The sequence below is a fragment of the Littorina saxatilis genome, linkage group LG6, assembly GCF_037325665.1.
Source record: "Littorina saxatilis isolate snail1 linkage group LG6, US_GU_Lsax_2.0, whole genome shotgun sequence".
NCBI classification, from domain to species: domain Eukaryota; kingdom Metazoa; phylum Mollusca; class Gastropoda; order Littorinimorpha; family Littorinidae; genus Littorina; species Littorina saxatilis.
Window position 1 is genome coordinate 42,948,495 of NC_090250.1, and position 27,982 is coordinate 42,976,476.

Sequence of the window (27,982 nt, forward strand, 5' to 3'; positions counted from 1 at the left end):
GAAGCTTCTTCAGCACATGGACGAAGAAAAGCCAAGGAGGGATTTTCAACTTACCCTACTTGACGCTGTCCTAATGATCAAGTTGGCATGAGATAAGGTGACACAGCAAACAATACAAACAGTTTCCGAGCTGCTGGATTTCCAAAGCCTGTTGCCACCGCAGATGCAGCCTCCCAAGAAGACGCAGATACAGTCTCCCAAGAAGACGCAGATACAGCCTCCCAAGAAGACACAGATACAGCCTCCCAAGAAGACGCAGATCTATCATCCGAGCCTTTGCTCATTCGACTATTCAAAGAGTACAACATCCCTTATGATGAATACGTCACCGTTGACGACCATGTGTGTACACAGGCCCCCGTTGAACACTGCTCTGGTCCACCGTCGACATGCACAAGTGCCACAGCACTGGATGGAGAGTCTGATGATGATGATGACTGTGGAGATCCACAGGAAGTCAGTAGACAGCAAGCCATAGACTGTGTCCGCAAACTACATCTACACCTTCTCAATACAAATTGTAATTCTGCACCGATGAAGAAATTTCATCAATTTCGAGACGCCTTCGATTTGTATATTTTAAAGACCAGAAGGCAGTCAACATTGGAGGAATATCTGCGACATGAGAAGCAATCAGAACGACAGATGGAACGTAATAAAGAAATGAACAACAGAGACGACGAGGGCAAAGATGGTTACACTGGGATGAAGAGTGACACTGGGATGAAGAGTGACACGGGGATGAAGAGTGACACTGGGATAAAGAGTGACACTAGGATGAAGAGTGACACTGGGATGAAGAGTGACACGGGGATGAAGAGTGACACGGGGATAAAGAGTGACACGGGGATGAAGAGTGACACGGGGATGAAGAGTGACACTGGGATGAAGAGTGACACGGGGATGAAGAGTGACACTGGGATGAAGAGTGACACGGGGATGAAGAGTGACACTGGGATGAAGAGTGACACTGGGGATGAAGAGTGACACTGGGATGAAGAGTGACACGGGGATGAAGAGTGACACTAGGATGAAGAGTGACACTGGGATGAAGAGTGACACGGGGATTAAGAGTGACACTGGGATGAAGAGTGACACGGGGATGAAGAGTGACACTGGGATGAAGAGTGACACTGGGATGAAGAGTGACACTGGGATGAAGAGTGACACGGGGATGAAGAGTGACACGGGGATGAAGAGTGACACTGGGATGAAGAGTGACACGGGGATTAAGAGTGACACTGGGATGAAGAGTGACACGGGGATGAAGAGTGACACGGGGATGAAGAGTGACACGGGGATGAAGAGTGACACTGGGATGAAGAGTGACACTGGGATGAAGAGTGACACTGGGATGAAGAGTGACACGGGGATGAAGAGTGACACTGGGATGAAGAGTGACACTGGGATGAAGAGTGACACGGGGATGAAGAGTGACACTGGGATGAAGAGTGACACTGGGATGAAGAGTGACACGGGGATGAAGAGTGACACTGGGATGAAGAGTGACACTGGGATAAAGAGTGACACGGGGATGAAGAGTGACACGGGGATGAAGAGTGACACTGGGATGAAGAGTGACACAGGGATGAAGAGTGACACGGGGATAAAGAGTGACTCTGGGATGAAGAGTGACACGGGGATGAAGAGTGACACTGGGATTAAGAGTGACACTGGGATGAAGAGTGACACTAGGATGAAGAGTGACACTGGGATGAAGAGTGACACGGGGATGAAGAGTGACACGGGGATAAAGTGTGACACGGGGATGAAGAGTGACACGGGGATGAAGAGTGACACTGGGATGAAGAGTGACACTGGGATGAAGAGTGACACGAGGATGAAGAGTGACACTGGGATGAAGAGTGACACTGGGATGAAGAGTGACACTGGGATGAAGAGTGACACGGGGATGAAGAGTGACACTGGGATGAAGAGTGACACGGGGATGAAGAGTGACACTGGGATGAAGAGTGACACTGGGATGAAGAGTGACACTGGGATGAAGAGTGACACGGGGATGAAGGGTGACACTGGGATGAAGAGTGACACGGGGATGAAGAGTGACACGGGGATGAAGAGTGACACGGGGATAAAGAGTGACACTGGGATAAGAGTGACACTGGGATTAAGAGTGACACTGGGATGAAGAGTGACACTGGGATGAAGAGTGACACGGGGATGAAGAGTGACACTGGGATGAAGAGTGACACGGGGATGAAGAGTGACACTGGGATGAAGAGTGACACTGGGATGAAGAGTGACACTGGGATGAAGAGTGACACGGGGATGAAGAGTGACACTGGGATGAAGAGTGACACTGGGATGAAGGGTGACACGGAGATGAAGAGTGACACTGGGATGAAGAGTGACACTGGGATAAAGAGTGACACGGGGATGAAGAGTGACACTGGGATGAAGAGTGACACTGGGATGAAGAGTGACACTGGGATGAAGAGTGGCACTGGGATGAAGAGTGACACGGGGATGAAGAGTGACACTGGGATGAAGAGTGACACGGGGATGAAGAGTGACACGGGGATGAAGAGTGACACGGGGATGAAGAGTGACACGGGGATGAAGAGTGACACTGGGATGAAGAGTGACACGGGGATGAAGAGTGACACTGGGATGAAGAGTGACACGGGGATGAAGAGTGACACTGGGATGAAGAGTGACACGGGGATGAAGAGTGACACTGGGATGAAGAGTGACACTGGGATGAAGAGTGACACGGGGATGAAGAGTGACACTGGGATGAAGAGTTACACTGGGATGAAGAGTGACACTGGGATGAAGAGTGACACTGGGATGAAGAGTGACACTGGGATGAAGAGTGACACGGGGATGAAGAGTGACACGGGGATGAAGAGTGACACTGGGATGAAGAGTGACACTGGGATGAAGAGTGACACTGGGATGAAGAGTGACACGGGGATGAAGAGTGACACGGGGATGAAGAGTGACACTGGGATGAAGAGTGACACTGGGATGAAGAGTGACACTGGGATGAAGAGTGACACTGGGATGAAGAGTGACACTGGGATGAAGAGTGACACGGGGATGAAGAGTGACACTGGGATGAAGAGTGACACGGGGATGAAGAGTGACACGGGGATGAAGAGTGACACGGGGATGAAGAGTGACACGGGGATGTACTTGTTAGCTCAGTGGATATTTTTAGCAGTGATTGATCTTCTCCGGCAAACATTTTCATGTTGTGACCTTGACAATTGACCAAAACAAGCAAACTTTGTGTCATGTCTGGAGATCATCAATACCAACAAGTGTGTGAAATGGGTAGGCTTTAGCTTCAAAAACATTAGAGAAATCATCAATGTTAAGTTTTCAGGAACCGAACATGACCCCGCTGTGACCCCAACATCTGACGAGGGTAAACCAAGTGTGCAACGTTTCGAAACTCTTGCTTCAAAAAACATCTGAGATAACCCCAACGTTTAGTTATTTGTCTTCGGATGGCCGTCCGGGCGGCCTAACGCTGCTCATTCCTAAGACTCTTCTGATTACTCAGTGGAGTTTACAAAAAAAAGGGGGATGGGAGGGATGGGGGGGGGGGGGGGGGGGGGGGTTCTCGGGCACTGAATCATAAAGGAACCAACGGATAATTTGAAGCAATTATCTATATATATTGTATATTTACCTCGAAATTTCCCATGGTGCCAAAGTCAAAAGGTTCTTCAGGTTCTTCCTCCCCATCCTGCGGGTCGAATTTTAACAATTTCGTCCCCAATTTCCCAGACTTCGTCTTCTCATGTTTCTGCATTGTAGTAATTGACAGCATTAAACACGATGTTCGCTCATCGAAATAAACTTTCAAATAACTCCTTCATGAATAAACAAAACTTCTCATCAAACTTGCAACGATTATGTCTGGTCCAATACACCACAAAGTCAATCTCAGAACCGTATAATTAAGTACATTCTAATATGATATGATAATATGATATGATGTGATATTGCTATTTCATATGTTATGTATATTTCCATGGGGCAAAACTGAGCTCATTGCAAAAGTGATATCGACGATATTTCCGTCGATATCAGTTTTGATATCGACGACCTCTTTATTGCTTCCCCACTTCAAAAACAAAGACATCTATCAATTTAAAAACGAAAAAATATATATGAAAATGTAATTATCCCAGAATTTAGTTGAGCAAAGTGACTAATTACTTTTTGAAAGAAAAGACATTGGAAACACTGGAAAGGACCAGAAAAGAGTGAACAAAAAGAAATAATAATCAGAGGTAGGGATATGGAACAGCCAAAATAGAAACAAATGCTTTTGTAATTTCTGTACAGTGAATACAAAATGTCCAGAGAAATAGTAATATAGCTAGCATTGACGGACTGTGTGATGATATCTTCTGCTATTGGTCTGTTTCGACAGTGATATCAAAATCTCGACGTCCGGTCTCGATTTTGATATCACTGTCTCAACAGACCATAGCAGCAGATATCATCACACAGTCCGTCAATATTGGGTAATATATGATTCTATGTGATATGATAATTATTGTAAGAAGTTTGGTGGGTTGTTGACAGAGAAGAACAGCTTTTTTCAAGGTTCGAGGGGAGCATATGTTCTGTTTCATCTTTATTGACCGAGGCCGGTGTAGCAGCCTATTTTGAAGTAGCCCAGTTTGACCGGGAGGTCGTTCTGGGCTAGGTCATTCTGGGCTTAGCCTATTTTGACCGGGAGGTCATTCTGGGCTAGTCAGTTTTGACCCCCCCTAGTCAATTTTGACCCCCCTAGTCAATTTTGACCCCCCCCTGCAAACTTCAAGAATGAATACATTAAGACCTTTAGAAACAATATTTATGCATATATGTATATAACTACATATATCTAAAGTTTGAGGGGATGGACCTCCCGTCAAAATCAGCTAGCCCAGAATGACCCCCCGGTCAAAACTGACCAGACCAGTCAGTTTTGACCCCCCCTTCAAACTTCAAGAATAAGTACTTTAACTTTCTAAACCGAAATAAATGTAAATGTGGACAATATTTGTTAGAAAAAGAATATTACAAGAAAAGAAAAATAAATAAATAAATAAATAAAATTAAAAAAAAGTTTTTACACTTCCCTTCGAACTTTAAGAATAAGTACACTAGGACCTCTCAAAACAAAACATACGCATGTATGTATGCATCTATGCATCTCCCCAGGTTAGGGGGGTGGGGGGGTCAAAATCAGCTAGCCCAGAATGACCCCCCTTCAAAACTGACTAGGCCAGTCAGTTTTGACCTCCCCTTCAAACTTCTAGAATAAGTACGTTAGGACCTTTTAAAACGAAATATATGTATATGTGCACAATATTTCTTGCAAAAATGATCTAAACAAATTTTAAAAAAATTAAAAAAATTAAAATAATTTTTTTTTTGACACCTCCATTTGAAACTTCAAAAATAAGTACACTAGGACCTTTTAAAACGAACTGTACAAATAAATAAGAGCATCTATGCATCTCCACAAGTTTAGGGGGGGGGGTCATTCTGGGCTAGCCCAGAATGACCTCCCGGTCAAAATCAGCTAGCCCAGAATGACCCCCCCCCCCCCCCCGTTCAAAACTGACTAGGCCAGTCAGTTTTGACCTCCCCTTAGTACCTTAGGGCCTTTTAAAACGAAATATATGTACATGTGCACAATATTTGTTGCAAACATGATCTAATCAAATTAAAAAAAAATTTAAAACAATTTTGACACCTCCATTTGAAACTTCAAAAATAAGTACACTAGGACCTTTTAAAAGCAAATGTACAAATAAATAAATGCATCTATGCATCTCCAGAAGTTTAGGGGGGGGGGTCATTCTGGGCTAGCTGATTTTGACCGGGAGGTTAATCTGGGCTAGCCCAGAATGACCCCCCCCCTAAACTTGTGGAGATGCATAGATGCATTTATTTATTTGTACATTTCGTTTAAAAAGGTCCTAGTGTACTTATTTTTGAAGTGTCAAAGGAGGTGTCAACAAATTTTAATTTTTTTTTAATTTTTTTATTTTTTTAAAATTTGTTTAGATCATTTTTGCAACAAATATTGTGCACATATACATATATTTCGTTTTAAAAGGTCCTAACGTACTTATTCTTGAAGTTTGAAGGGGAGGTCAAAACTGACTGGCCTAGTCAGTTTTGACCGGGGGGTCATTCTGTGCTAGCTGATTTTGACCGGGAGGTCATTCTGGGCTAGCCCAGAATGACCCCCCCCCCTAAACTGGTGGAGATGCATAGATGCATTTATTTATTTGTACATTTCGTTTTAAAAGGTCCTAGTGTACTTATTTTTGAAGTGTCAAAGGAGGTGTCCAATGGTTTTTTTTTTTTTTTTTTTTTTTTTTTACATATTTTTAATTTGTTTAGATCATTTTTGCAACAAATATTGTGCACATCATATACATATATTTCGTTTTAAAAGGTCTTGAAGTACTGGCCAAGTCAGTTTTGAACGGGGGGGGGGGGGGGGGGGGGGTCATTCTGGGCTAGCTGATTTTGACCGGGAGGTCATTCTGGGCTAGCCCAGAATGACCCACTCCCCCCAAAACTTGTGGAGATGCATAGATGCATTTATTTATTTTTATCCCACCCTCTACTTCTTTCTCTCTGTAAACTTGTAGGGCTAGTTATTTTTCGGTAACTTACCCAACAACCAAAATCACTTACCCAACAACGGGCCTGAATCCTCGATAGCTCATGGGTAGAGACTGTACACATTGTGGATCTACTTTTTGCGACTCAAAAGTTCAGAACACTCTAATGTACAAAATATACATTTCTGGAGCAAATAATACAACCATACCGCATTTAAACCAGCAACTACAGGCTTGAACACATGAATCTCAATATAAAATCCATGAGTTTGGTTGTTTTCTGAATTCAGATCTGCCGTGCACAATCGTTTATCGCTAGCAAGATTCCAAGGAAAAGTAACTCTCATACTTTGTCTAGCGACACGAGTAGTTCCCCTTCCAGATTTCAACTCAACTCAACTCAACTCAAATTTTATTGGCTTCAATTTTCAAAGAAGAATTTGTCTTGCGCTTGGGAGAAAGTAAGAGTATAACATATAAAAACAGCATTCATATCACATTTCATGTATCACACACAGTAATCACTAGTATAAGCCTACAATTATCACATTTGTACCTGTATCATACATGCAAATAAATAGTATCACATTTCCACGTATCACACACAATATATACATTACATAACATACAGCAAGCTTCCATCTCCCGCGCCCCCCCCCCCCCCCCCCCCCCACACATACATATCCTCGCACGTGCGTCGACTCCATACAAATGACATCATCATCATCGGCTGTATCGACAAGACTGCAATCCGACGGTCAGTTTTCAACAATATTTCATTTTATAAACAGATCACACGCAATCAATTGCAAACATTTAATCAACTTAAAGAACATGCAGCGGTTTCATACACTATTTTGCCCCAGAAAACTAAACTTCATACGGTTTTTAACGTTGGAACACGGGTGTAAAACTTCGTCTGCTAGTCACATTCGAGGAAAGAACATTTCCTGAGCGATACCAAAACATGAACAGAACACACACTATCTGCCTTTACCGCCACAGCAGAATGACAACATAACTGTGTACTTGATTTTAGTTCAAAACATGGAAACTGACAAGAAGTGTTAACAAAATTGAATGATTTGCACGGAAATATACAACCGCGCATTAATCGATCGCCTGCGCAGGTACACTGGTTGGGTGAATATGATTCGATCAAACTTTCGCACAAAAACTCGCATTTTTCATGATCCGCTAACTTCGACCATTATTTTTGATAATCACTGAGACTCGGCATGTAACCTCTACGTACATTTCGTTTTAAAAGGTCCTAGTGTACATATTCTTGAAGTTTAAAGGAAAGCTTCGAAACTTTTTTATTTTTTAAATTTTTTTAAAGTAAGTATTTATCGATTTGGTTTTTTTTCGATTTAAAAAAAAAATTTTTTTCCAACAAATACTGTGCACATATATATAATTTCATTTTGAAAGGTCCTAAAATACATATTCTTGAAGTTTGAAGGGGAGGTCAAAACTGACTGGCCTAGTCAGTTTTGACCGGGGGGTCATTCTGGGCTAGCTGATTTTGACCGGGAGGTCATTCTGGGCTAGCCCAGAATGACTGCCCCCCCAAAAAACGTGTGGGGATGCATAGATGCATACCTATATGTGTACATTTCGTTTTAAAAGGTCCTAGTGTATTTATTCTTAAAGTTTGAAGGTAAGCGTCGAAACTTTTTTGTTGTTGTTTTTTTTGGAAAAAAGTAGGGCCTACGTTTTGTTCGATTTTTGTTGTTGATTTTTTAAAAAGTCATTTTTCCAACAAATACTGTGCTCATATACATATATTTCGTTTTAAAGGGTCCTAAAGTACTTATTCTTAAAGGTTGAAGGGGAGGTCAAAACTGACTGGCCTAGTCAGTTTTGACCGGGGGGGTCATTCTGGGCTAGCTGATTTTGACCCCCCACCCCAAAACCTGGGGAGATGCATAGATGCATACATGCATGCGTATGTTTTGTTTTAAGAGGTCCTAGTGTACTTATTCTTGAAGTTTGAAGGGAAGCGTCGAAACTTTTATTTTTTTATTTTTTTTTAGAGTTAAGGGTTTTTGTTTTGTTTGTTGTAATATCATTTTTCTAACAAATATTGTCCACATTTACATTCATTTCGGTTTAAAATGTCTTAAAGTACTTATTCTTGAAGTTTGAAGGGGGGGTCAAAACTGACTGGCCTAGTCAGTTTTGACCGGGGGGGGGGGGGGGGTCATTCTGGGCTAGCTGATTTTGACCGAGGGGTCATTCTGGGCTTGTGGAGATGCATAGATGCATTTATTTATTTGTACATTTCGTTTTAAAAGGTCCTAGTGTACTTATTTTTGAAGTTTCAAAGGAGGTGTAAAAAAAACCAATTTAAATCTTTTTAATTTTTTAAAAATTTGCTTAGATCATTTTTGCAACAAATATTGTGCACATATACATATATTTCGTTTTAAAAGGTCCTAATGTACTTATTCTTGAAGTTTGAAGGGGAGGTCAAAACTGACTGGCCTAGTCAGTTTTGACCGGGGGGTCATTCTGGGCTAGCTGATTTTGACCGGGAGGTCATTCTGGGCTAGCCCAGAATGACTGCCCCCCCAAAAAAACTTGTGGGGATGCATAGATGCATACCTATATGTGTACATTTCGTTTTAAAAGGTCCTAGTGTATTTATTCTTAAAGTTTGAAGGTAAGCGTCGAAACTTTTTTTTGTTTGTTTTGTTTTGAAAAAAGTACGTTTTGTTTGATTTTTGTTGTTGGTTTTTTTAAAAAGTCATTTTTCCAACAAATACTGTGCTCATATACATATATTTCGGTTTGAAAGGTCCTAAAGTACTTATTCTTAAAGGTTGAAGGGGAGGTCAAAACTGACTGGCCTAGTCAGTTTTGACCGGGGGGTCATTCTGGGCTAGCTGATTTTGACCCCCCCTCCCAAACCTGGGGAGATGCATAGATGCATACATACATGCGTATGTTTTGTTTTAAGAGGTCCTAGTGTACTTATTCTTGAAGTTTGAAGGGAAGCGTCGAAACTTTTTTTTTTATTTTTTTTTTTTAGAGTTAAAGGCATACTTAACGCACTCCCGTGTTTACAAAGTGTAGTTTGCCCACAATCGATGTCAAACGCACCATAAGACCATATAATGACGATATGTCACCATGCGCGGACCATAATACATGCATTACAGCTTGTTCTAGCCTCTGAAAAAGTGAGGATGTCAACAAAGCCGCGGAGTTCTCTCCCTTGCATCAACGTTACATGTGTTGCCAAATCTATAAATAGGACGATCCAGATCAAAATGAAAATTCAAATATCTCAACATTTAAGGGGTCCTAGACCACAATATTTTGCAGGGAACTTAATTTAGCATGTCTCCAGCTGTTGGTAAAGCAATTAGCGTGTATAGTCATCGAGTACATATGGCTTTAAGGGTTTTTGTTTTATTTGTTGTAATATCATTTTTCTAACAAATATTGTCCACATTTACATTCATTTCGGTTTAAAAGGTCTTAAAGTACTTATTCTTGAAGTTTGAAGGGGGGATCAAAACTGACTGGCCCAGTCAGTTTTGACCGGGGGGTCATTCTGGGCTAGCTGATTTTGACCGGGAGGTCATTCTAGCCCAGAATGACCCCCCCCCCAAACTTGTGGAGATGCATAGATGCATTCATTTATGCGGTCCTAGTGTACTTATTTTTAAAGTTTTAAAGGAAGCGTCAACACTTTTTTTTTTTTTTTTTTTAGAAATTTTTATTTTTATTTATATTTTTTAGATCATTTTTCCAACAGATTTTGTGCACACATACATATATTTCCTTTTAAATGGTCCTAACGTACTTATTCTTAAAGTTTGAAGGGGGGGTTAAAACTGACTGGGGGGGGGGGGGGGGGGGTCAAAATTGGCTAGCCCAGAATGACCTCCCGGTCAAAATCAGCTAGCCCAGAATGACCTCCCGGTCAAAACTGACTATATGTCAAAATGGCCTGTTACACCGGAATCAAACAAGCTGAACAGTGCGTACTTTCGTTGTGCTGAGAAACGCGAAGAGTTAAAGAGGCGAAGAAACTCCGAGCGTTTACATTGGGTTTGCTTTTGATTTTCCATTTGTAATCATCTTCCCGCATCAATGGAAACCAGCGATTTGTTACCTACCACAGGCCCTACTTTTTATTTTATTTTATTTGTATTTTATATTTTTTTACTATTTTAAATTTAAATTTTTTTATTTTAATTTTTACTGTTTTTTGTTTTGTTTTGTTATTTTGTAAGACAACTCGTTATGAATAATAAAAAAAAAAGTCGTGTAAATTGCGAAAGTATGTGATATCTTCTTCTTCATTGCGTTCATGGCCTGCAACTCCCACGGCTATGCGTACACTCGTAGACGCGACTTGGTTTTTAACGTGTATGGATGCTTTCCCCCGTCATTCAGTCATACTCCGATCCCGTGGGATGCATTCTCGGAGTTGACGTGATTCTATACTTGTATAACCCACCGAACGTTGACATGGATAGCAGGATTTTATTCGTGCGTACTTGTTCTTGACAAAACTGGCTTTTCGGTATTTTTAGGTGATAAAGTGTAGTCTTTAATTAAAAACATTTAAAGTGTCATTCCTAAGAAGAAGTCACGCTGATATTTTTAATTCAAAATTTCAATTTGTCTTGTTGGTTTTTAAGCGTGATAGATAAAAACGGGTCCCGGCCTGACTGCTCCAACATATAGCGGGTCACCTAGACTCAGTTTTGATTGGTCAAATGGCTTTATGGTGCACTAAAATGGTAATAATATCTGATATATGATATGATAACTATGATATGGTATATGATGTGATACATGATGAGACAAGATGACATAAGATAAGATAAGATAACATAAGATACCATAAGATAAGATAAGATATACTAATTTATGTATGATTGCCATGATCTGACATAATATAATAATTATGATGTAATTTGATATGGGAGATTTATGATCAAAACATTAACTATACACATACCAGCAAATTCTGAAACGGAGGTGCGATGCTTTGACGCCATCTTAATTTCGCCATTTTCGTGCTTCGCCTGCAACACACACACACACACACACACACACTCGCACGTGTACTCGTGTGTGCAGAGACAGACATAATCTAATCGATCTATCAATTGCACGCATGTACAAACTCACTCTCCTGTCTCTGTCTCTGTCTGTCTGTCTGCCCGTCTGTCTGTCTGTCTGTCTGCCCGTCTGTCTGTCTGTCTGTCTGCCTATCTGTCTGTCTGTTTGTCTGTCTGTCTGTCTCTCTGTCTCTCTGTGTGTGTGTCTCTCTCTCTCTCTTTCAATATCTCACTTTTGTTTGCCGTGAATTTCTTTTCATGTCTTTATTGTTATGATATAAGTAAGTATATGCTGTACATAATACATTTTGGAACGATATCACGCTGAATGTTTCGAAAACATGGTATACCAAAGAGATAAAAGTCAAGAACAGTGTCACAAATTCATTCACGCTTTGGCCATGCAGGTACCAAACTCTGCGGATGGAGAGAACCGTGGCAGTGTGTTAACTGAGGCAACATGGTGGCGATTCTTTTGTAAAAAAATGGGCCACACCCCATCGATACATTCCATAAACTTTATTTTGTATCTTCCAGCGACTAATGGTAGGACATCAGCCGACAGGTGTCACGAACTGAAAACGTCACTGCTGAACAATCCCTCTCAATGCGGTCAATGCGCATGCGCCAATCTTGGACTTAAAAAAGTTGACCCTTTAACCGAACGAACCATGCGTTAGGGTTAGGGTTAGGTTTTTCACGACCTGATTAATCTCCCCATGTTAGCGCATGCGCATTGACCGCATTGAGAGGGATTGTTCAGGCAGTTTTCAGTTCGTGACACCGGGCTTTTGACAAGATGAATTCCAAAGTGAGTGCCTCCCCCGCCAAATTAAAGAGGTATGGCATGAAGCAGGGGTGGACGAGGGGGGGGGGGGGGGTGGGGGGATGGTGGTGTTGTACTGGGTTCACGTCCACACCCCCCCTAGTGATAGACTAATGTGTGTCAGTTTCTTGCAAGTGTAGCAAATGTGTGGTGAAACACAATAATACATTTTACCCCCAAAACCGATTCTGAATAGTTGCGTTCATGGAATGAGAAACAAAGGATTTTGTGATGAAGCGAATTTACATGTCAAAGCTTCCATTTTTCATTACGAAATAGATCGCATGTGCCATGTCTAAACGGGGTCCAGAGTTGGGTGCGTATCGCTAGCGCTACGTGTCATTTGTGCTACGTGTCATTTGTCCTGATTAGTTCGTGTTGAGTTCATCATGTGATAAACAACACCCGGCAGACTGCTGACGAAGAACAATACATTTGGGACACTATTCTTGAACTTAAACGCCAAAGAGATCCCGGATGAACAGATGTTGTACTCACGTCGGCCCACGGAAAGTCTGAATATGTTCTCTGCACCTGCAAAAAAAGAAGAAAATAACCTACACCAGCTGTGTAGGTTACTCTGCTAGCAGCTTTGGAACGAGATCCGTGCGTGATGTTTTTCATGTGTCTATCTAACACATGACGTCATTATTATCTGTTCCAAAATAAACTATTCACGACTTACAGTAGGGTTTGGGACAGTGCGCTTGGAAGCCGCCATTATGAGTCTCGGCTTGTCCATTTGTTTGGGGAACACCAATGGCATTGCCATGGGGAAGCGAAACGAGGGTGGTGTAGACCTGTGTGTGTGTGTGTGTGTGTGTGTGTGTGTGTGTGTGTGTGTGTGTGTGTGTGTGTGTGTGTGTGTGTGTGTGTATGTGTGTGTGTCTATGTGTAGAGCGATTCAGAGAAAACTACTTGACCGATCTTCCTGAAACTTTACATGAGAGTTTCTGAATATGATATCCCCAGACCGTTTTTTCATTTTTTTTCTCGATAAATGTCTTTGATGACGTCATATCCGGCTTTTTGTAAAAGTTTAGGCCGCACTGTCACGCCCTCATTTTTCGAACAAATGGATTGACATTTTGGTCAAGCAAACTTCGACAAAAGTCGGACTTTGATTTTGCATTTCAGCTTGGAGGCTCAAAAATTAATAATGAGTTTGGTCATACAAAATCTGAAAATTGTAATTACAATTATTTTGTTATAAAACAATCCCAAAAAAATTATTTCATCTTATTTTTGTTTGTTTTCTGATTCCAAAAACATATAAGTATGTTATATTCGGATTAAGAACAAGCTCTGAAAATTAAAAATATGAAAATTATGATTAAAATTAAATTTCCAAAAGCGATTTAAAAACAATTCCATCTTATTCCTTGTCGGTTTCTGATTCCAAAAACATAGATATGTTATGTTTGGATTAAAAACAAGCTCAGAAAGTTAAAAAGAATACAGATACAGAAAAAAACGTGCTATCCTGCTCAGCGCAACCACTACGGCCCTATACTGGCTTGTCAATTTTTCTGCTTTTTTCACGAGCGGGGGACTGACGATGCTATACGGTCTTGGTGAAAAACATGCAGTGTGGTTAGTTTCATTCTGTGAGTTCGACAGCTTGACTTAATGTAGTAATTTCGCCTCACACGACTTGTTTTGTTTTGTTGCAACGTTTTGTTTTGTTGCAACGTTTTGTTTTGTCAATAATTAAACTTAGACGTTCCAATAATCTACAATTCTTGTTTTTTTCATCTGAATTTTGGAACGTTAGCAGTCTATCTGTTTTTGGTTCTTTTAGGCAAGAATTAGGAAAAGTGTCGTCACAGGTGCGTCGAATGTATCATTTGTGTACACACACACACACACACACACACACACTGACACACCCACACACAGACACACCCACACACACACACACACACACCCACACACAGACACCCACACACAGACACACCCACACACAGACACACACAGACACACACACACACCCACACACAGACACACACACACACAGACACACACAGACACACAAAAACACAGACACACACACACATACACAGACACACACATACACAGACACACACACGCACACACACACACACACACACACAGATAGACAGACACACACACACTCACACACACAGACACACACACACACACACACACACACACACAACACACACACACACACACACACACACACAGAGGGAGAGAAACACAAGCACACGACATTGGACACACACACACACACACACACACACACACACACACACACACACACACACACACACACACACACACACACACACACACACACACAGAGGAAGAGAAACACAAGCACACGGCATTGGACACCCAGGGATCAAAGCGAACAATCAAAACTTCTCTCAGTGTCCGTGACTGTGACGGTAAGACCGCGAGATCAACTGTCTTTTCTAACAAGACTCAAGAATGTAACTCCCAGTGTGATGGTCTACGTTGTGGAATTCAATCTCCACGGGTAAGGATTACGTTTGCAATAATATCAAGACTATACATGCTCATCCCCTCTTTGTGTTATTTTTTGGTGGTTGTGTACCATAAGACAACAGAATCCTTTCAGCATGGTTCTAGTTTGTTTAGTTCAAAGCCATGCTTTCCATTTAAATCCCATTTACACGCAGGAGGTAACTCTCTGTTGTATTTTGTGTTTATTGTCTCGGTTCAAGAGTTCGACAACAAACAAACCTCGTGAAGCAAACGCCCTGTTTCTCTTTGATGAATAAGTGCATGCTTGGATAGGTAAATACACACACGCACACACTCATCGCTCGAGCATATCACTCGAGCATATCACTCACTTCTGGCTTGCAATAAACAGCGGGGCTGGAAGAGTCTTGCTTATAAAAAAAGAAAGCACCCATAATTTTTGGCACTTTCCTCTTGCAGGAAGTTGGGGATCTTGTAAGTACTTTAGTGACAATAATTATACATCTGATCGATATCAGACGGCGCAAAGACTTAGAAAGGCAATATTGACTTAAAATATCACAGAAACTATAAACGCTGTTTAAAAGCATGTTTCAAAGTCTGTTTCAATAATTATGCAGATGGTGTCATATTTTGTTGATACTAGTGCCAGCTGAAACGTTCCGGGTCCGACTTGGAAGGAGTCGGCTTACGACACCAGAAGAAGTTTACTTTTTAACTTCTTCACACACTTCTTCCACGTCTGCCTCTGAGCCACGATGTCGTTGCTGTAGAAGCTTTTGGTTTGCAACCGAAGGAATCTTCAACGACAGTTATGACGTCATTCTTCGTTTCGTCGTGTACACTCCTGAGATACTTCTTTGTGTGTGAAAACAAACGGTAGTCTGAGGATGAACATCTAGCAAATACAGCGAGTGGTTTACGATCTCAAAGCCGCATTAATGAATTCTTGTCATGGAAACCAAGGACTCGACAAGGGCATTGTCTCGATGGAAGAACACCCCTTTCTGGAACTTTCCCGCCGTTTAACTTGATGTGTTCTCTCAGTTGCCTCTGTGGAATATTATTCACTTGCTACTGCATGACCTTTTGGAGACAGAAACATTCAACAGGACTATTCCCTCTGCGTAAAAAACCCCGATGTCATCGCCTCCCTTGCAGAGGGAATGAACCTAGCCTTTTTTGGTGGGAGAGAACCTTGATGTAAATACGCCATGAACTGTAGCATGCATTTAGGCTGGAATCATCCATGGTAACAAATCGGGACATGAAATCCTCCGGATCTGCCTGCCTCAAACAGGCGTAAATTGTTGCGTGACATGTTAAACCTGATGTGCTTCTGTTTTGGTTTGATACCTACTTTGCTTGGTTCAAAATATATATAACATAAACTAATTAACAAGAAGCAGGTAGGGCACGGACTCAAATAAACCCTTATTTTACGTGACGCAAACTTGTTTAAATGTGTTCATGAAGTTCATGGCAGCTCTGCACTCCGAATTGTCCAACCTCTCCCCTATGCGATGCCAAACGGAACTTATCAGTTGGCCCACGTACAAGCTATGCAAGGACATCTCACGTGCGTTCTGTCTTGCCAGACGATAAGCGTTGGACATAACTTTGCCAACAGTAAGATTTGATTCGGCTGACAGTTAACCGAGTTGAGCTCCAGTGTTCTCACCTATGATCAGATAAGTTTATTCTAACGCAAGCTTTAAGGGGATGCTACAAACAAGACCCAATTACATAATGTGTGTGCTTACTTGAGCCCAAAGTCGCATTCGCTAAGACTTCGCGAGTCTTATTACCGAAAACTCAGTGCTAAAGCTTCGTGTGGCCAGCTTCGGAAAGTATACTTCGCGTAGTCGAATTCGCTCAGTTAAGGACAGGCTTAGTGCTCTTACTCAACACAATGTGTTTCTCTTCTGTTGATTTCAGACAAGAGAATAACCATGGCAATGGTACGTGCAGTGACTGTGGTCACACTTCTTCTCGTGATGTCACTTTCTACGCAAAACTACGCCATGGGTGCTGTGATCCTGACATTCGCTGGAACAGGAAGTGAAACAACCAGCGGACAGACTGCGCAAGCTCAGCCAAGCGGAACCGGAAGTGGAGGCAACAGCAGTGTCAACGGCAACGTGGAGGTGATTTTCGCTTCACCAGAAACCCAGGAGGATGGAGGAAGCGATGGAGGAACTGGTGGTGTTGAGTTGGATCTGGCTCATATGACGGTGATGGTGGATGAAATGACGCGAGACGACTGGATGGCTTTCATCTGTGATCGCATTCCTTCCACTGTTGCCGACTGTCGGGGAGTTCAAGATCTTAAGTGAGTGGTAAACGGACTGTACTGGCTTGTTCTGCCAAACTGTATTATTTTGGATATTTTCCTGCTGTTTATTAACACTCGTGAAATCGAATGGGACGAGGTTATGTCACCGAAGACAATATTATATAATAACAGAGGTTGTCCATTTTGAGTGATCTCATCGAAGACAGTGTTCTCTCTGTCATCCATCTGTCTGTCTGTCTGTCTGTCGGTCTGTTTTGATTCACCTTACTTGATATCAATCAGTCAATTTATAACTCGAGATATCCATCCATTGACCTATTCATCCATCCAACCATCCACCCAGCCATCCATATATCTATCTTTCTATCTCTTTATCTCTTTCTCTCTCTCTGTCTCTGTCTGTCGGTTTGTCTGTCTCTCTGTCCATCTGCCTCTCTCTCTGTCTCACTTACCTGAGTATAAAGTTTTACGCAGCAATCTCCTACAGACGTCGAAAAATAAGACTGGATGTGTTCTTTGCGAATGCTCTTGACTTTGGAACCTTGCAGGGGTTAAAAATACAAAAACATACAACAGGAAAGGTTATAGTTATTAGAGTTTTTATTCGGAGACAAAACAAAATTTTTAGTTGTACGTCGACATAGTGGTCTTTTAAGTCGACGGAGACAAAATCAAAAAATGAGAAAAAACTTAGAAAATGAACTTATACATCAGTTAGTCATTTTTTTCTTAAATAAGAAAATGTCGAGTCATTTTCGACGTTTCTTGCCATCTTTCTTGCAGGACGTATTTGGAAGTACACAGTGACAGGCTTCTGAGAATTCTGACTTCGGCAAAGAAGAGAAAACGACAAGCTGGAACAGATCCCTTCTGGACCAACCCTTGGTAATGTTTTGTTTATAATTCATACTACGATTACAGTTTTACACAGAAGCTTGGCCAAAACAGTTCTGAAAAAGGGAGGGTTTCGTATGGTCTGGTCATTTGTGCATGGCACTATGGCATTTTAGGCGCCGAGCTTGTGTCTAGAACTGATTACGAAATCATGACCGAGGACCCCGGTTGAACGCTGTACAGGAAAGTGAAGTTAGTGTCCTGTTACTCTCAGTTGTTTAAAGTACTGTTACTCTCAGTTGTTTAAAGTACGAAAGCCTTATAGCATGGGCAACTTATTTAGAAACGTGACTTGCTGCTTCGAAAATTATACCAGTATGATCTAATTTAAATATGCATGTCATCATTATCAAAATGTCAGTCAGTCTACACTAACTTTATGGATTCTTAAAGTAAGAGCTTCGGGAAGTAAACACAAAATGATATGCAGACATCTCCATGTAAATTTAAGCATCTTTAAGAAATCAAACAAACAAACAAAATGTCTGGAACATAGAGTTATAGATTTTTCACATGATCTTTTACCGTTCAGTTGTATATTTGCCACACGAATTTGTACATGTTACCCACGGGTTTATTTTAGCTGCCAGCTTGTATTTCTCCCCCTTTCTTATTCTCCTTTGTTCGTTGTTGGTGCTTTAAACTGTCGCTTATAACCTTATCTCAACAGGCAGAATTTTGGAAGCAGCAGCCTGGGGTTCCCACCACTGGGATTCGATCCCTGGCAGCCATTCCAGAACCCCGCAGTGCCATCTGCGACGCCACAACCTGGGGCCTCTCCTGGCGGTTTCCAGAGCAACCCATTTGGCCAGTTCCCGACTGGTGGCAATGATTTTCGGCAAGCTGTCATCTGTCCGACTCCATTGGACCAGACTTCTATCTATCAACCCGTTTCTGATGGCACTGGCTATCCGGCGTGAGTGTTAAACCACAGATATACTTGTACATGTATAGTACAGCATTGTGGTAGTGTGTTCTGTATGCATTTTTCGGCTATTATGATGCTGACTCTGATTTTCAAGAGGTATTAACAGTCTTCTCACTCTGCCTGTCTGTCTGTCTGTCTGTCTGTCTGTCTGTCTGTCTGTCTTTCGGTCGGTCTGTCTGTCTTTCGGTCGATGTGTCTGTTTCAGTTTCGGTCGATCAGTCTCCCTTTTCCTCTCTCTGGTTCTCGGTGTGGTTTCTTTATTGTGCGCATCATTTAACATTCCCATTATGCGTTTTGTTTGTTTGTTTGTTTGTTTGTTTGTTTGTTTGTTTGCCTGTCTGTCTTCTTGCTTTGCTTATGCATCATGTCAACATGCAATGACTCTATAACTGAAGATTTACCATGTTTCGGTTTTAAATGAAGTTAGGACAGGTTGTAAGACCAGGGCTTGCTTATTTTGATGATGATGACGACGACGTTGATGAATCACCCTGACGAGTATTGATAATAATGTTGACGATGATGGTGAGAACGACGACGATGATGACGACGACGACGACAACGATGATGATGATGATGATGATGATGATGATGATGATGATGATTTCAGGGGTGCCGTAGGTCAGGAGATAGCCAGCCCCCTAAACCTGCAGTTACGGGCTTGCCTGGCACGTGAGGTGGTCACTGCAGTCACTGGACCCATACCTGTGTCCGAGCCTTTGTAAGTTGTCCGAGCCTCTGTTTGATGAAGACACCTTTACTAAACGGCGTATTTGCTTGCTCAACATCTTTGATCTGGCTAGTGTTTTACAGGGAATGAGACCATCCCTCTGTTCCACTTGGTAAACACAACTGGTTTCAAAAACAATATTCAAAAGTGGAACACTTCAGTTAACTGTGTGTATACGAACTATGTGTGTGCGCAAATGTGTATGTGTGTGCATGTGTGTGTATGTATGTGTATGTGTGGGTATGTGTGTGTATGTGTGTGTATGTGTATGCTTGTGTGCGTGCGTGTGTGTGTGTGTGTGTGTGTGTGTGTGTGTGTGTGGTGTGTGTGTGTATATGTGTGTGTGTGTGTGTGTGTGTGTGTGTGTGTGTGTGTGTGTGTGTGTTGTTTGTCTGTCTGGGTGAGCGCGTGTGGTGTTTGTCTGTGTGCGTGCGCGCGCGTGAATACGTAGCATACCCCTGTGTGCGTGTGTGTGTGTGTGTGTGTGTGTGTGTGTACCTGCCTACCTGCTTTCAAACCTGTGTGTGTTGCAGTCGGAACACAGTTTCTCCCACCTGCCCCTACACACAGCTACGACTATGGAGATACCAAAGTCTCTCGCAGCGCGCCGAGTGCTGGGTTCTCCAGAACTTTGGAGACTTCGTTCTCTACAGAACTTGCACGTTAGTTACATTTTGCGTATTTGTATATCTTCGTCTTTTGGTTGTGTGTTGCATCTTGAGTTTCACTGCCATCGTTCTCTGCATCGTCATCATCAGCAGCTACATCGTCTTCCACGTCATCGGCGATTTCAGATTAAGAACCTAACGTATTCTTTATCTCTCTTCCTCTTTCTCACCTGTTTTCTGATCTACCTTTGCTCTGCGTCTTGTTGTATGTACGTGTATTTCTATAATGTCAATGGTCTGTTTTACTTACACTTAGGATCATTACTCTTAACTTGCCTCTGAACTAATCCAAAAACAAAGAGACTGCCAACGTTCCAAAATTCAGAATAAAAAAACCAAGAAAGGTAGGTTGTTGGAACGTTTGTTATTGACAAAACAATACATTCACAAATATATCGACCCAACGGTCTTTTAATTAAGTGCACAGATAAACAATTAATTAATGCTTCGTGGCAGGCGGAAGAAAAAAATCAGCCAGATAAGTTTTCGTTATTAATTGTTTGTCTGTGCACTTAAAAGACCGTTGGGTCGATATATTTGTGAATGTATTGTTTTGTCAATAACAAACGTTCCAACAACCTACCTTTCTTGTTTTTTGATTTTGCAACTAAACTATAACACGAGGACCACTTTCCCTTGAACCCGTTTACTGCATTCATGGCACAAACATCAATTTTATAATGAGCCTGTTATAGTCACAGTCATTTGACTCGACTTTTATACGCGTAGGTCTCATTTAAACCAAAAATAACCCCAAATAAAATAAAAACAATCATCCATCAAAGAAGAAAAAGAAGAAGAAGAAGAAGAAGAAGAAGAAGAAGAAGAAGAAGAAGAAGAAGAAGAAGAACGAGAACAACAACAGCAGCAACAACAACAACAACAACAACAACAACAACAACAGGTGCGGCGGCGGCGATAACAGCAACCCAGAAACAAAACCAAGCAAACAGAATTAAGAAATTAATATGCGTCTGGCCTGATCTTGAAGTGTCATAAGCCTATGAGAAAAGAAATCAATCGATAAATCAGTCCAGTGCTTATTTTTGGGGAAACCTATTTCCTAAAGAACCTTCGAAAAAAAAGAAAGAAATGTTCCTGTGCGATATTTTCCATGGTCAAGGGAGTTCGAATTAACACTAAGTACTAGCAAACTTTCTGACCAATAAGATGGTTTCTCATTTTCCGTAACAAAATACTTATTTTATGCCTCCACCCCTATTCCCACTCGTCATATATATTCCACCCTGCACTCCGCCCCACCTGGAGAAAAGAATAGGTCAATAAGGAGTGTTTGACATTCTCACATGAGAAGTTTTTATGTTCACTTTGTGGTTTATGTCGGTAGGCGTAGTACATATTAACAACAACATTTACTCTGTGATGTGCACGAATTTTTCATATTGTTTATTACAGTTTTTTTTTTATCATTTAGGTCAAATACAAAGCACTTGGAACGTTTTAAATTTTGTTTAAAATAGTCATTGACTTTCTTTTTTGTCTGTTATATTTAAGAAAAAACATTATCTGACACATAAACTCACGATTAGAAGAAAAAAAGGATCACGTATTTCAGCTTACGAAGCGGATGTTCGCACGCAAATTTTGTAAGCAAGAATTTAAATGCTTGTTTACTCACGTTTGCACAGTATGGTTTCGACAATTATATTGCCAGCATGAAAACAAAATATGAATATTCAGGTAGCAATGTGGCCAGTCGACCTTGTTTTTTACTCGTGTTTTTAAAAGACTTGTGTCCTGATTTCAGTACAAATGTTTAAAACGTGTACAGAAAGACACTTTTTCCAATCAGAAATTAATGTTACATCACATAATCTTGGGTGAACCCCCCCCCCCCAAAAAAAAAAACCCCAAAAAACACCAAAAAAACAGCAACAACAAACAAAAAAATAAACAAACAAACAAACAAACAAACAAACAAGCAAACAAACAAACAAGCAAACAAACAAACAAACAAACAAACAAACAAACAAACAAACAAACAACAACAACACAAAAGCTAATAACTTCTGCGTCTATTCATATTTAAAGTACGTTAACGTTGTCTTCAGCTTATGCCAGATCATTTCACATAAGACGGGCGCTGTGGCGTGGTGGTAAGACGTCGGCCTCCTAATCGGGAGGTCGTGAGTTCGAATCCCGGTCGCTGCTGCCTGGTGGGTTAAGAGTGGAGATTTTTCCGATCTCCCAGGTCAACTTATGTGCAGACCTGCTAGTGCCTTAACTCCCTTCGTGTGTACACGCAAGCACAAGACCAAGTGCGCACGGAAAAGATCCTGTAATCCATGGCAGAGTTCTGTGGGTTATGGAAACACGAAAATACCCAGCATGCCTACTCAACGAAAGCGGAGTGAAGCTGAGTATGCTCTCAGAGTATAGTTTGGGGAACCCAAATGGGAAAACGAGCTCACACGTAACCAGACAATTCTGGAACGCCGAAGAATAATAATAATAAGAAGAAGAATTTCACATAATTGACGTTTGTAAGTCAAGTTGTCTGACTCCAATACGCTTTCAAAAAAAAATTCTCAATTCAAGGATCGACTCAAGAGTACGACGTTTAATGACATTGAGCGGTAGCCACACTCGCCCAATTTAAACCGTCCAGGTAGTTACCGTTGGGGTTATCTAAAGGAACTAGCAAATAAAAATCAACCTTAGACAATCGGTGACTTGAAGACAGCAACTACAGGCAGATCAGGCTAATCCCAATTGAGAATTGTATGCATGTCACTGATATTAATGTTGCGCGCCACTCGCAAGTGTGGTATTATTAACACGAAAGGATTCCTTTTTATATTTAGTCAAGTTTTGACTAAATATTTTAACATCGAGGGGGAATCGAAACGAGGGTCGTGGTGTATGTGCGTGTGTGCGTGCGTGTGTGCGTGTGTGTGTGTGTGTGTGTGTGTGTGTGTGTGTAGAGCGATTCAGACTAAACTACTGGACCGATCTTTATGAAATTTGACATGAGAGTTCCTGGGTATAAAATCCCCGAACGTTTTTTTCATTTTTTTGATAAATGTCTTTGATGACGTCATATCCGGCTTTTCGTGAAAGTTGAGGCGGCACTGTCACGCCCTCATTTTTCAACCAAATTGGTTGAAATTTTGGTCAAGTAATCTTCGACGAAGCCCGGACTTCGGTATTGCATTTCAGCTTGGTGGCTTAAAAATTAATTAATGACTTTGGTCATTAAAAATCTGAAAATTGTAAAAAAAAATAAAAATTTATAAAACGATCCAAATTTACGTTTATCTTATTCTCCATCATTTGCTGATTCCAAAAACATATAAATATGTTATATTCGGATTAAAAACAAGCTCTGAAAATTAAATATATAAAAATTATTATCAAAATTAAATTGTCCAAATCAATTTAAAAACACTTTCATCTTACTCCTTGTCGGTTCCTGATTCCAAAAACATATAGATATGATATGTTTGGATTAAAAACACGCTCAGAAAGTTAAAACAAAGAGAGGTACAGAAAAGCGTGCTATCCTTCTTAGCGCAACTACTACCCCGCTCTTCTTGTCAATTTCACTGCCTTTGCCATGAGCGGTGGACTGACGATGCTACGAGTATACGGTCTTGCTGAAAAATGGCATTGCGTTCAGTTTCATTCTGTGAGTTCGACAGCTACTTGACTAAATATTGTATTTTCGCCTTGCGCGACTTGTTTATTTATTTTGTTTGAGTCAATTTGAACTCAGCAAATATCTTCATGCATGGTGTGCAGGAACTTCAGTTAGTGCATGATCCTTCAACAAAGCGTCTAGTCTGCAGGTCAAATAGGGGCCCGGTTTGTTTGTTTGTTTGTTTGTTTGCTTAACGCCCAGCCGACCACGAACGGCCATATCAGGGCGGTGCTGCTTTGACATTTAACGTGCGCCACACACAAGACAGAAGTCGCAGCACAGGCTTCATGTCTCACCCAGTCACATTATTCTGACACCGGACCAACCAGTCCTAGCACTAACCCCATAATGCCGGACGCCAGGCGGAGCAGTCACTAGATTGCCAATTTTAAAGTCTTAGGTATGACCCGGCCGGGGTTTGAACCCACGACCTCCCGATCACGGGGCGGACGCCTTACCACTAGGCCAACCGTGCCGGTAGGGGCCCGGTAGTTCTGTTGGTAGAGCACTGGACCTGTGATCCCAGGGTCGCAGGTTCGAATCTAGGCCGGGCACGTAAAGCCAAGGACCCCTTCATTTTGCTTTAAGTGCAGCTGGCTGATTACACCTTAAAGGCACAGTAAGCCTCCCGTAAACCATCACAGAGATCCCCGAGCGTCTACTTACATTACAAGCATACTTCCATTTGAACGCTCACCGAACGGGAACATCCTGGCTGCTTTCTGTCGAGCGTGAGCAATTTTCAAAGAATTTATTTTCGTGGACTTGCTCCGCTACAACAATGGCGCCTCGTTTTGGTGCTGGACGGCTGTTATGAATATTCAATACCGGAAATCACGGCCGGACAGTAAGCCTCCCGTAAACCATCACAGATACTGTCAGGCTTCCGTCGCGATATAACCTTTAACGGTTGAAAACGACGTTAAACACCAAATAAAGAAAGAAAGAACTGTCAGGCTTTTACACACAGTACAAACACCCTTCCATTTGAACGCTCACCAAACGGGAACATCCAAGGTGCCCTACGTAAAGAGCGAGCAATTTTTAAAGAATTAATTTTGCAGATTGTCTCGAACACTTTTTGGACCCATTCTGAACTCAGGTCAAACATGAGTTACTTCCCTTCGGGTCTCATTCTATCGATGTAAACTGGCCATAGCCGTGGATCGATGATTATCAGAATGTTTTTGGACCGTGGTGCGTTTTTGCGCTAGACCTAACTTTTAAAATCTAAATAATAAATTGACAGCTTGTTACACAAACATTCTTTAATCATAAAAGAATTCTTTTTTCATCAAGACAAGATCAGTACAATTCGAAGTTGTGAAAGTTTGAAAAAAGAAAAGCCCGGAAGCAGGGTCACGCAAGGGTCGTAGCAGACGACGGTTTATGCATATCGCCGTTCCTCTCAACAGTCAAAAGCCATCGCTAGAGTTCTTGTGAACCACAGCCGTTTGTTTCGTGCATAAAAAAACGTGCTATTGTAGATAAGCTCACATCGAGTCGCATTCAAATGACTAACTGACGACTACATTGTGAAAAAGGGAAACTGGATCACACGGGTTCACGATGGCTCAGGGGTAAGATAAACCACGCAAAAATAAATTCTTTGAAAATTGTTCGCTCTTTACGGAGGGCAAGATGTTGTCAATCGGTGAGTGTTTAAATGAAAGGGTGTTTGTACTGTGTGTAAAAGCCTGACCGTATCTGTGATGGTTTACGGGAGGCTTACTGTGCCTTTAACATGCGCACATATAGGGAACGCGATTCTATTGCTGCTAGCTTCTACTGGGAGGAAGCGACTCGAATTTCACAGTAATGGGACCATAAACTAATGAAAAAAACAACCACAAAAGAAATATTTTGACAAAATACCAAATAACACTAAAACACTGAAATACCGGACATTTTCGGTTGACACGCTCCACGTGTATATATATAAACTGTTGTCTTATATCTCTCTATTCCCACAGGAACAAGTTCTGCAGCAACGCCAGAAACAGCTTCCACGGCTTGAGTGGCTTCAACAGCCCGGCTGGTGCGGGCACCAACGTGCAGAAGCTATGCATCCCGGACTACCGCGCCGTGTCCTTCTGGGCCTACTGTCCGCTCAACAGGCCTGGTCTGCGTCTGGTCCGGGACCGTATCATCTTGCCCATCACCTGTAACTGTCAGGGGGTGAGATGTGAGCCTCTGCCTAACCCCGGCTTTCAAGGCTGAGTGACCGTTTGCTTCAAATAACAACAGGAGCTTGTATCAATTTGCCGGTCGATGGAAGTGCTCTGCTGCTTTGGTCTTACTGTAGTACGAGGGATGTATCATACAGTAGGGCCAAAGAAGCAGGGTACTTTAATCGACTAGCTTGTTGATACAAGCTCCTGTGAAATAACGAAGGGGAGTAAGCGTTGTATACATATTCTTCTTGTTTTTCTGCTCTAATCATAGACAACATGAAACGGGAGCTGTGGGGTGAACGAGAAAGTGCCCACCGGGAACCAACGGCTAGGTGGGATTGGTTGACTTTTAGATTTGTTTGTGTTTAAAATAAACAACCCGACCCAGTTGCTTGTTCTTACCCAGTTGGGCACTTTCCCTGAGTACATTAGCTTTGGTACCTAACATGTTGAAAACAACAGAATGAGCAAGAAACTTTCAACCTCAGAAAAAGGATGCTCATCGAAAGATCGTGTGTTCCCAACTCTCCAACTCCAAGGCACTCTTGCTAACACTGAACAAACATACATGTACAATTTAAGTACAGAGTTGTCTCGATATTGTCAATTAAAACTATAGCTGACACTGGAGCACCTCAATATTTCACCGTTGTCTATATTTCAAGCGCTAATGACTTTTTTAATTTTGTATTTTTTAACCATTAGCTCCCTGTGCTTACTTGATTATAAATGACTCCTTATTGACTCTTGCGGCTTTTTTTGTTGCGTGTAAAAACAAAACAAACAAGTCGCGTAAGGCGAAATTACTACATTTAGTCAAGCTGTGGAATTCACAGAATGAAACTGAACGCACGGCATTTTTTCACAATGACCATAGTCCGCCGCTTGTGGAAAAGGCAGTGAAATTAACGAGCCTGTTTAGCGCGGGGGTGGTTGCGCTGTGCTGCATAGCACGCTTTTCTGTACCTCTCTTCGTTTTCACTTTCTGAGCGTGTTTTTTAATTCAAACATATCATATTTATATGTTTTTGGAATGAGGAACCGACAAAAAATACGATGAAAGTGTTTTTAAATCGATTTCGGAAATTTTATTTTAATCATAATTTTCATATTTTTAATTTTCAGAGCTTGTTTGTAATCCAAATATAACATATGTATATGTTTTTGGAATCAGAAAATGACGAAGAATAAGATGAAATTATTTTTGGATCGTTTAATACACATGTTTTTATTAATTAAAAGTTTCCGATTTTTAATGACCAAACTCATTCATTAGTTCTTAAGCCACCAAGCTGAAATGCAATACCAAAGTCCGGCCTTTGTCGAAGATTGCTTTGCCAAAATTTCAATAAATTCGATTAAAAAATGAGTGTGTGACAGTGCCGCCTCAACTTTTACAAAAAGCCGGATATGACGTCATCAAAGGTATTTATTGAAAAAAAGAAAAAAACATCCGGGGATATCATTTCCAGGAACTCTCATGTCAAATTTCATAAAGATCGGCCCAGTAGTTTAGTCTGAATCACGCGCTCCACACACACACACGCACAGACAGACAGACAGACAGACACACACACACACACACACACACAGACATACACCACGACCCTCGTCTCGATTCCCCCTCTATGTTAA

At 41.5% G+C, this 27,982-nt stretch overlaps 2 protein-coding genes across 2 annotated transcripts in view; one reads left to right on the forward strand and one right to left on the reverse strand.

Moving 5' to 3' along the window:
- The window catches only part of LOC138969263 (leucine-rich repeat-containing protein 71-like), a 29,231-nt gene extending 16,084 nt beyond the window's left edge, over window positions 1–13,147 (reverse strand). The window contains exons 1-3 of the mRNA XM_070342007.1: window positions 13,023–13,147; window positions 11,596–11,662; window positions 3,662–3,778 (exon numbers count right to left, since the gene is read on the reverse strand). Coding sequence (XP_070198108.1) covers window positions 3,662–3,778; window positions 11,596–11,649 — 171 coding nt within the window. The 5' untranslated portion in view covers window positions 11,650–11,662; window positions 13,023–13,147. The remainder of the gene's footprint in view (window positions 1–3,661; window positions 3,779–11,595; window positions 11,663–13,022) is intronic.
- Window positions 13,148–15,368: 2,221 nt separating this feature from the next.
- On the forward strand, window positions 15,369–27,127 carry LOC138969264 (uncharacterized). Its single transcript, XM_070342008.1, has 7 exons — window positions 15,369–15,470; window positions 16,935–17,328; window positions 18,076–18,177; window positions 18,857–19,102; window positions 19,725–19,835; window positions 20,378–20,506; window positions 26,147–27,127. Exons 2-7 carry the CDS (start codon window positions 16,949–16,951, stop codon window positions 26,391–26,393), a joined length of 1,215 nt encoding a protein of 404 aa, XP_070198109.1. The 5' UTR covers window positions 15,369–15,470; window positions 16,935–16,948; the 3' UTR covers window positions 26,394–27,127.
- The last annotated feature ends 855 nt before the right edge of the window (window positions 27,128–27,982 follow it).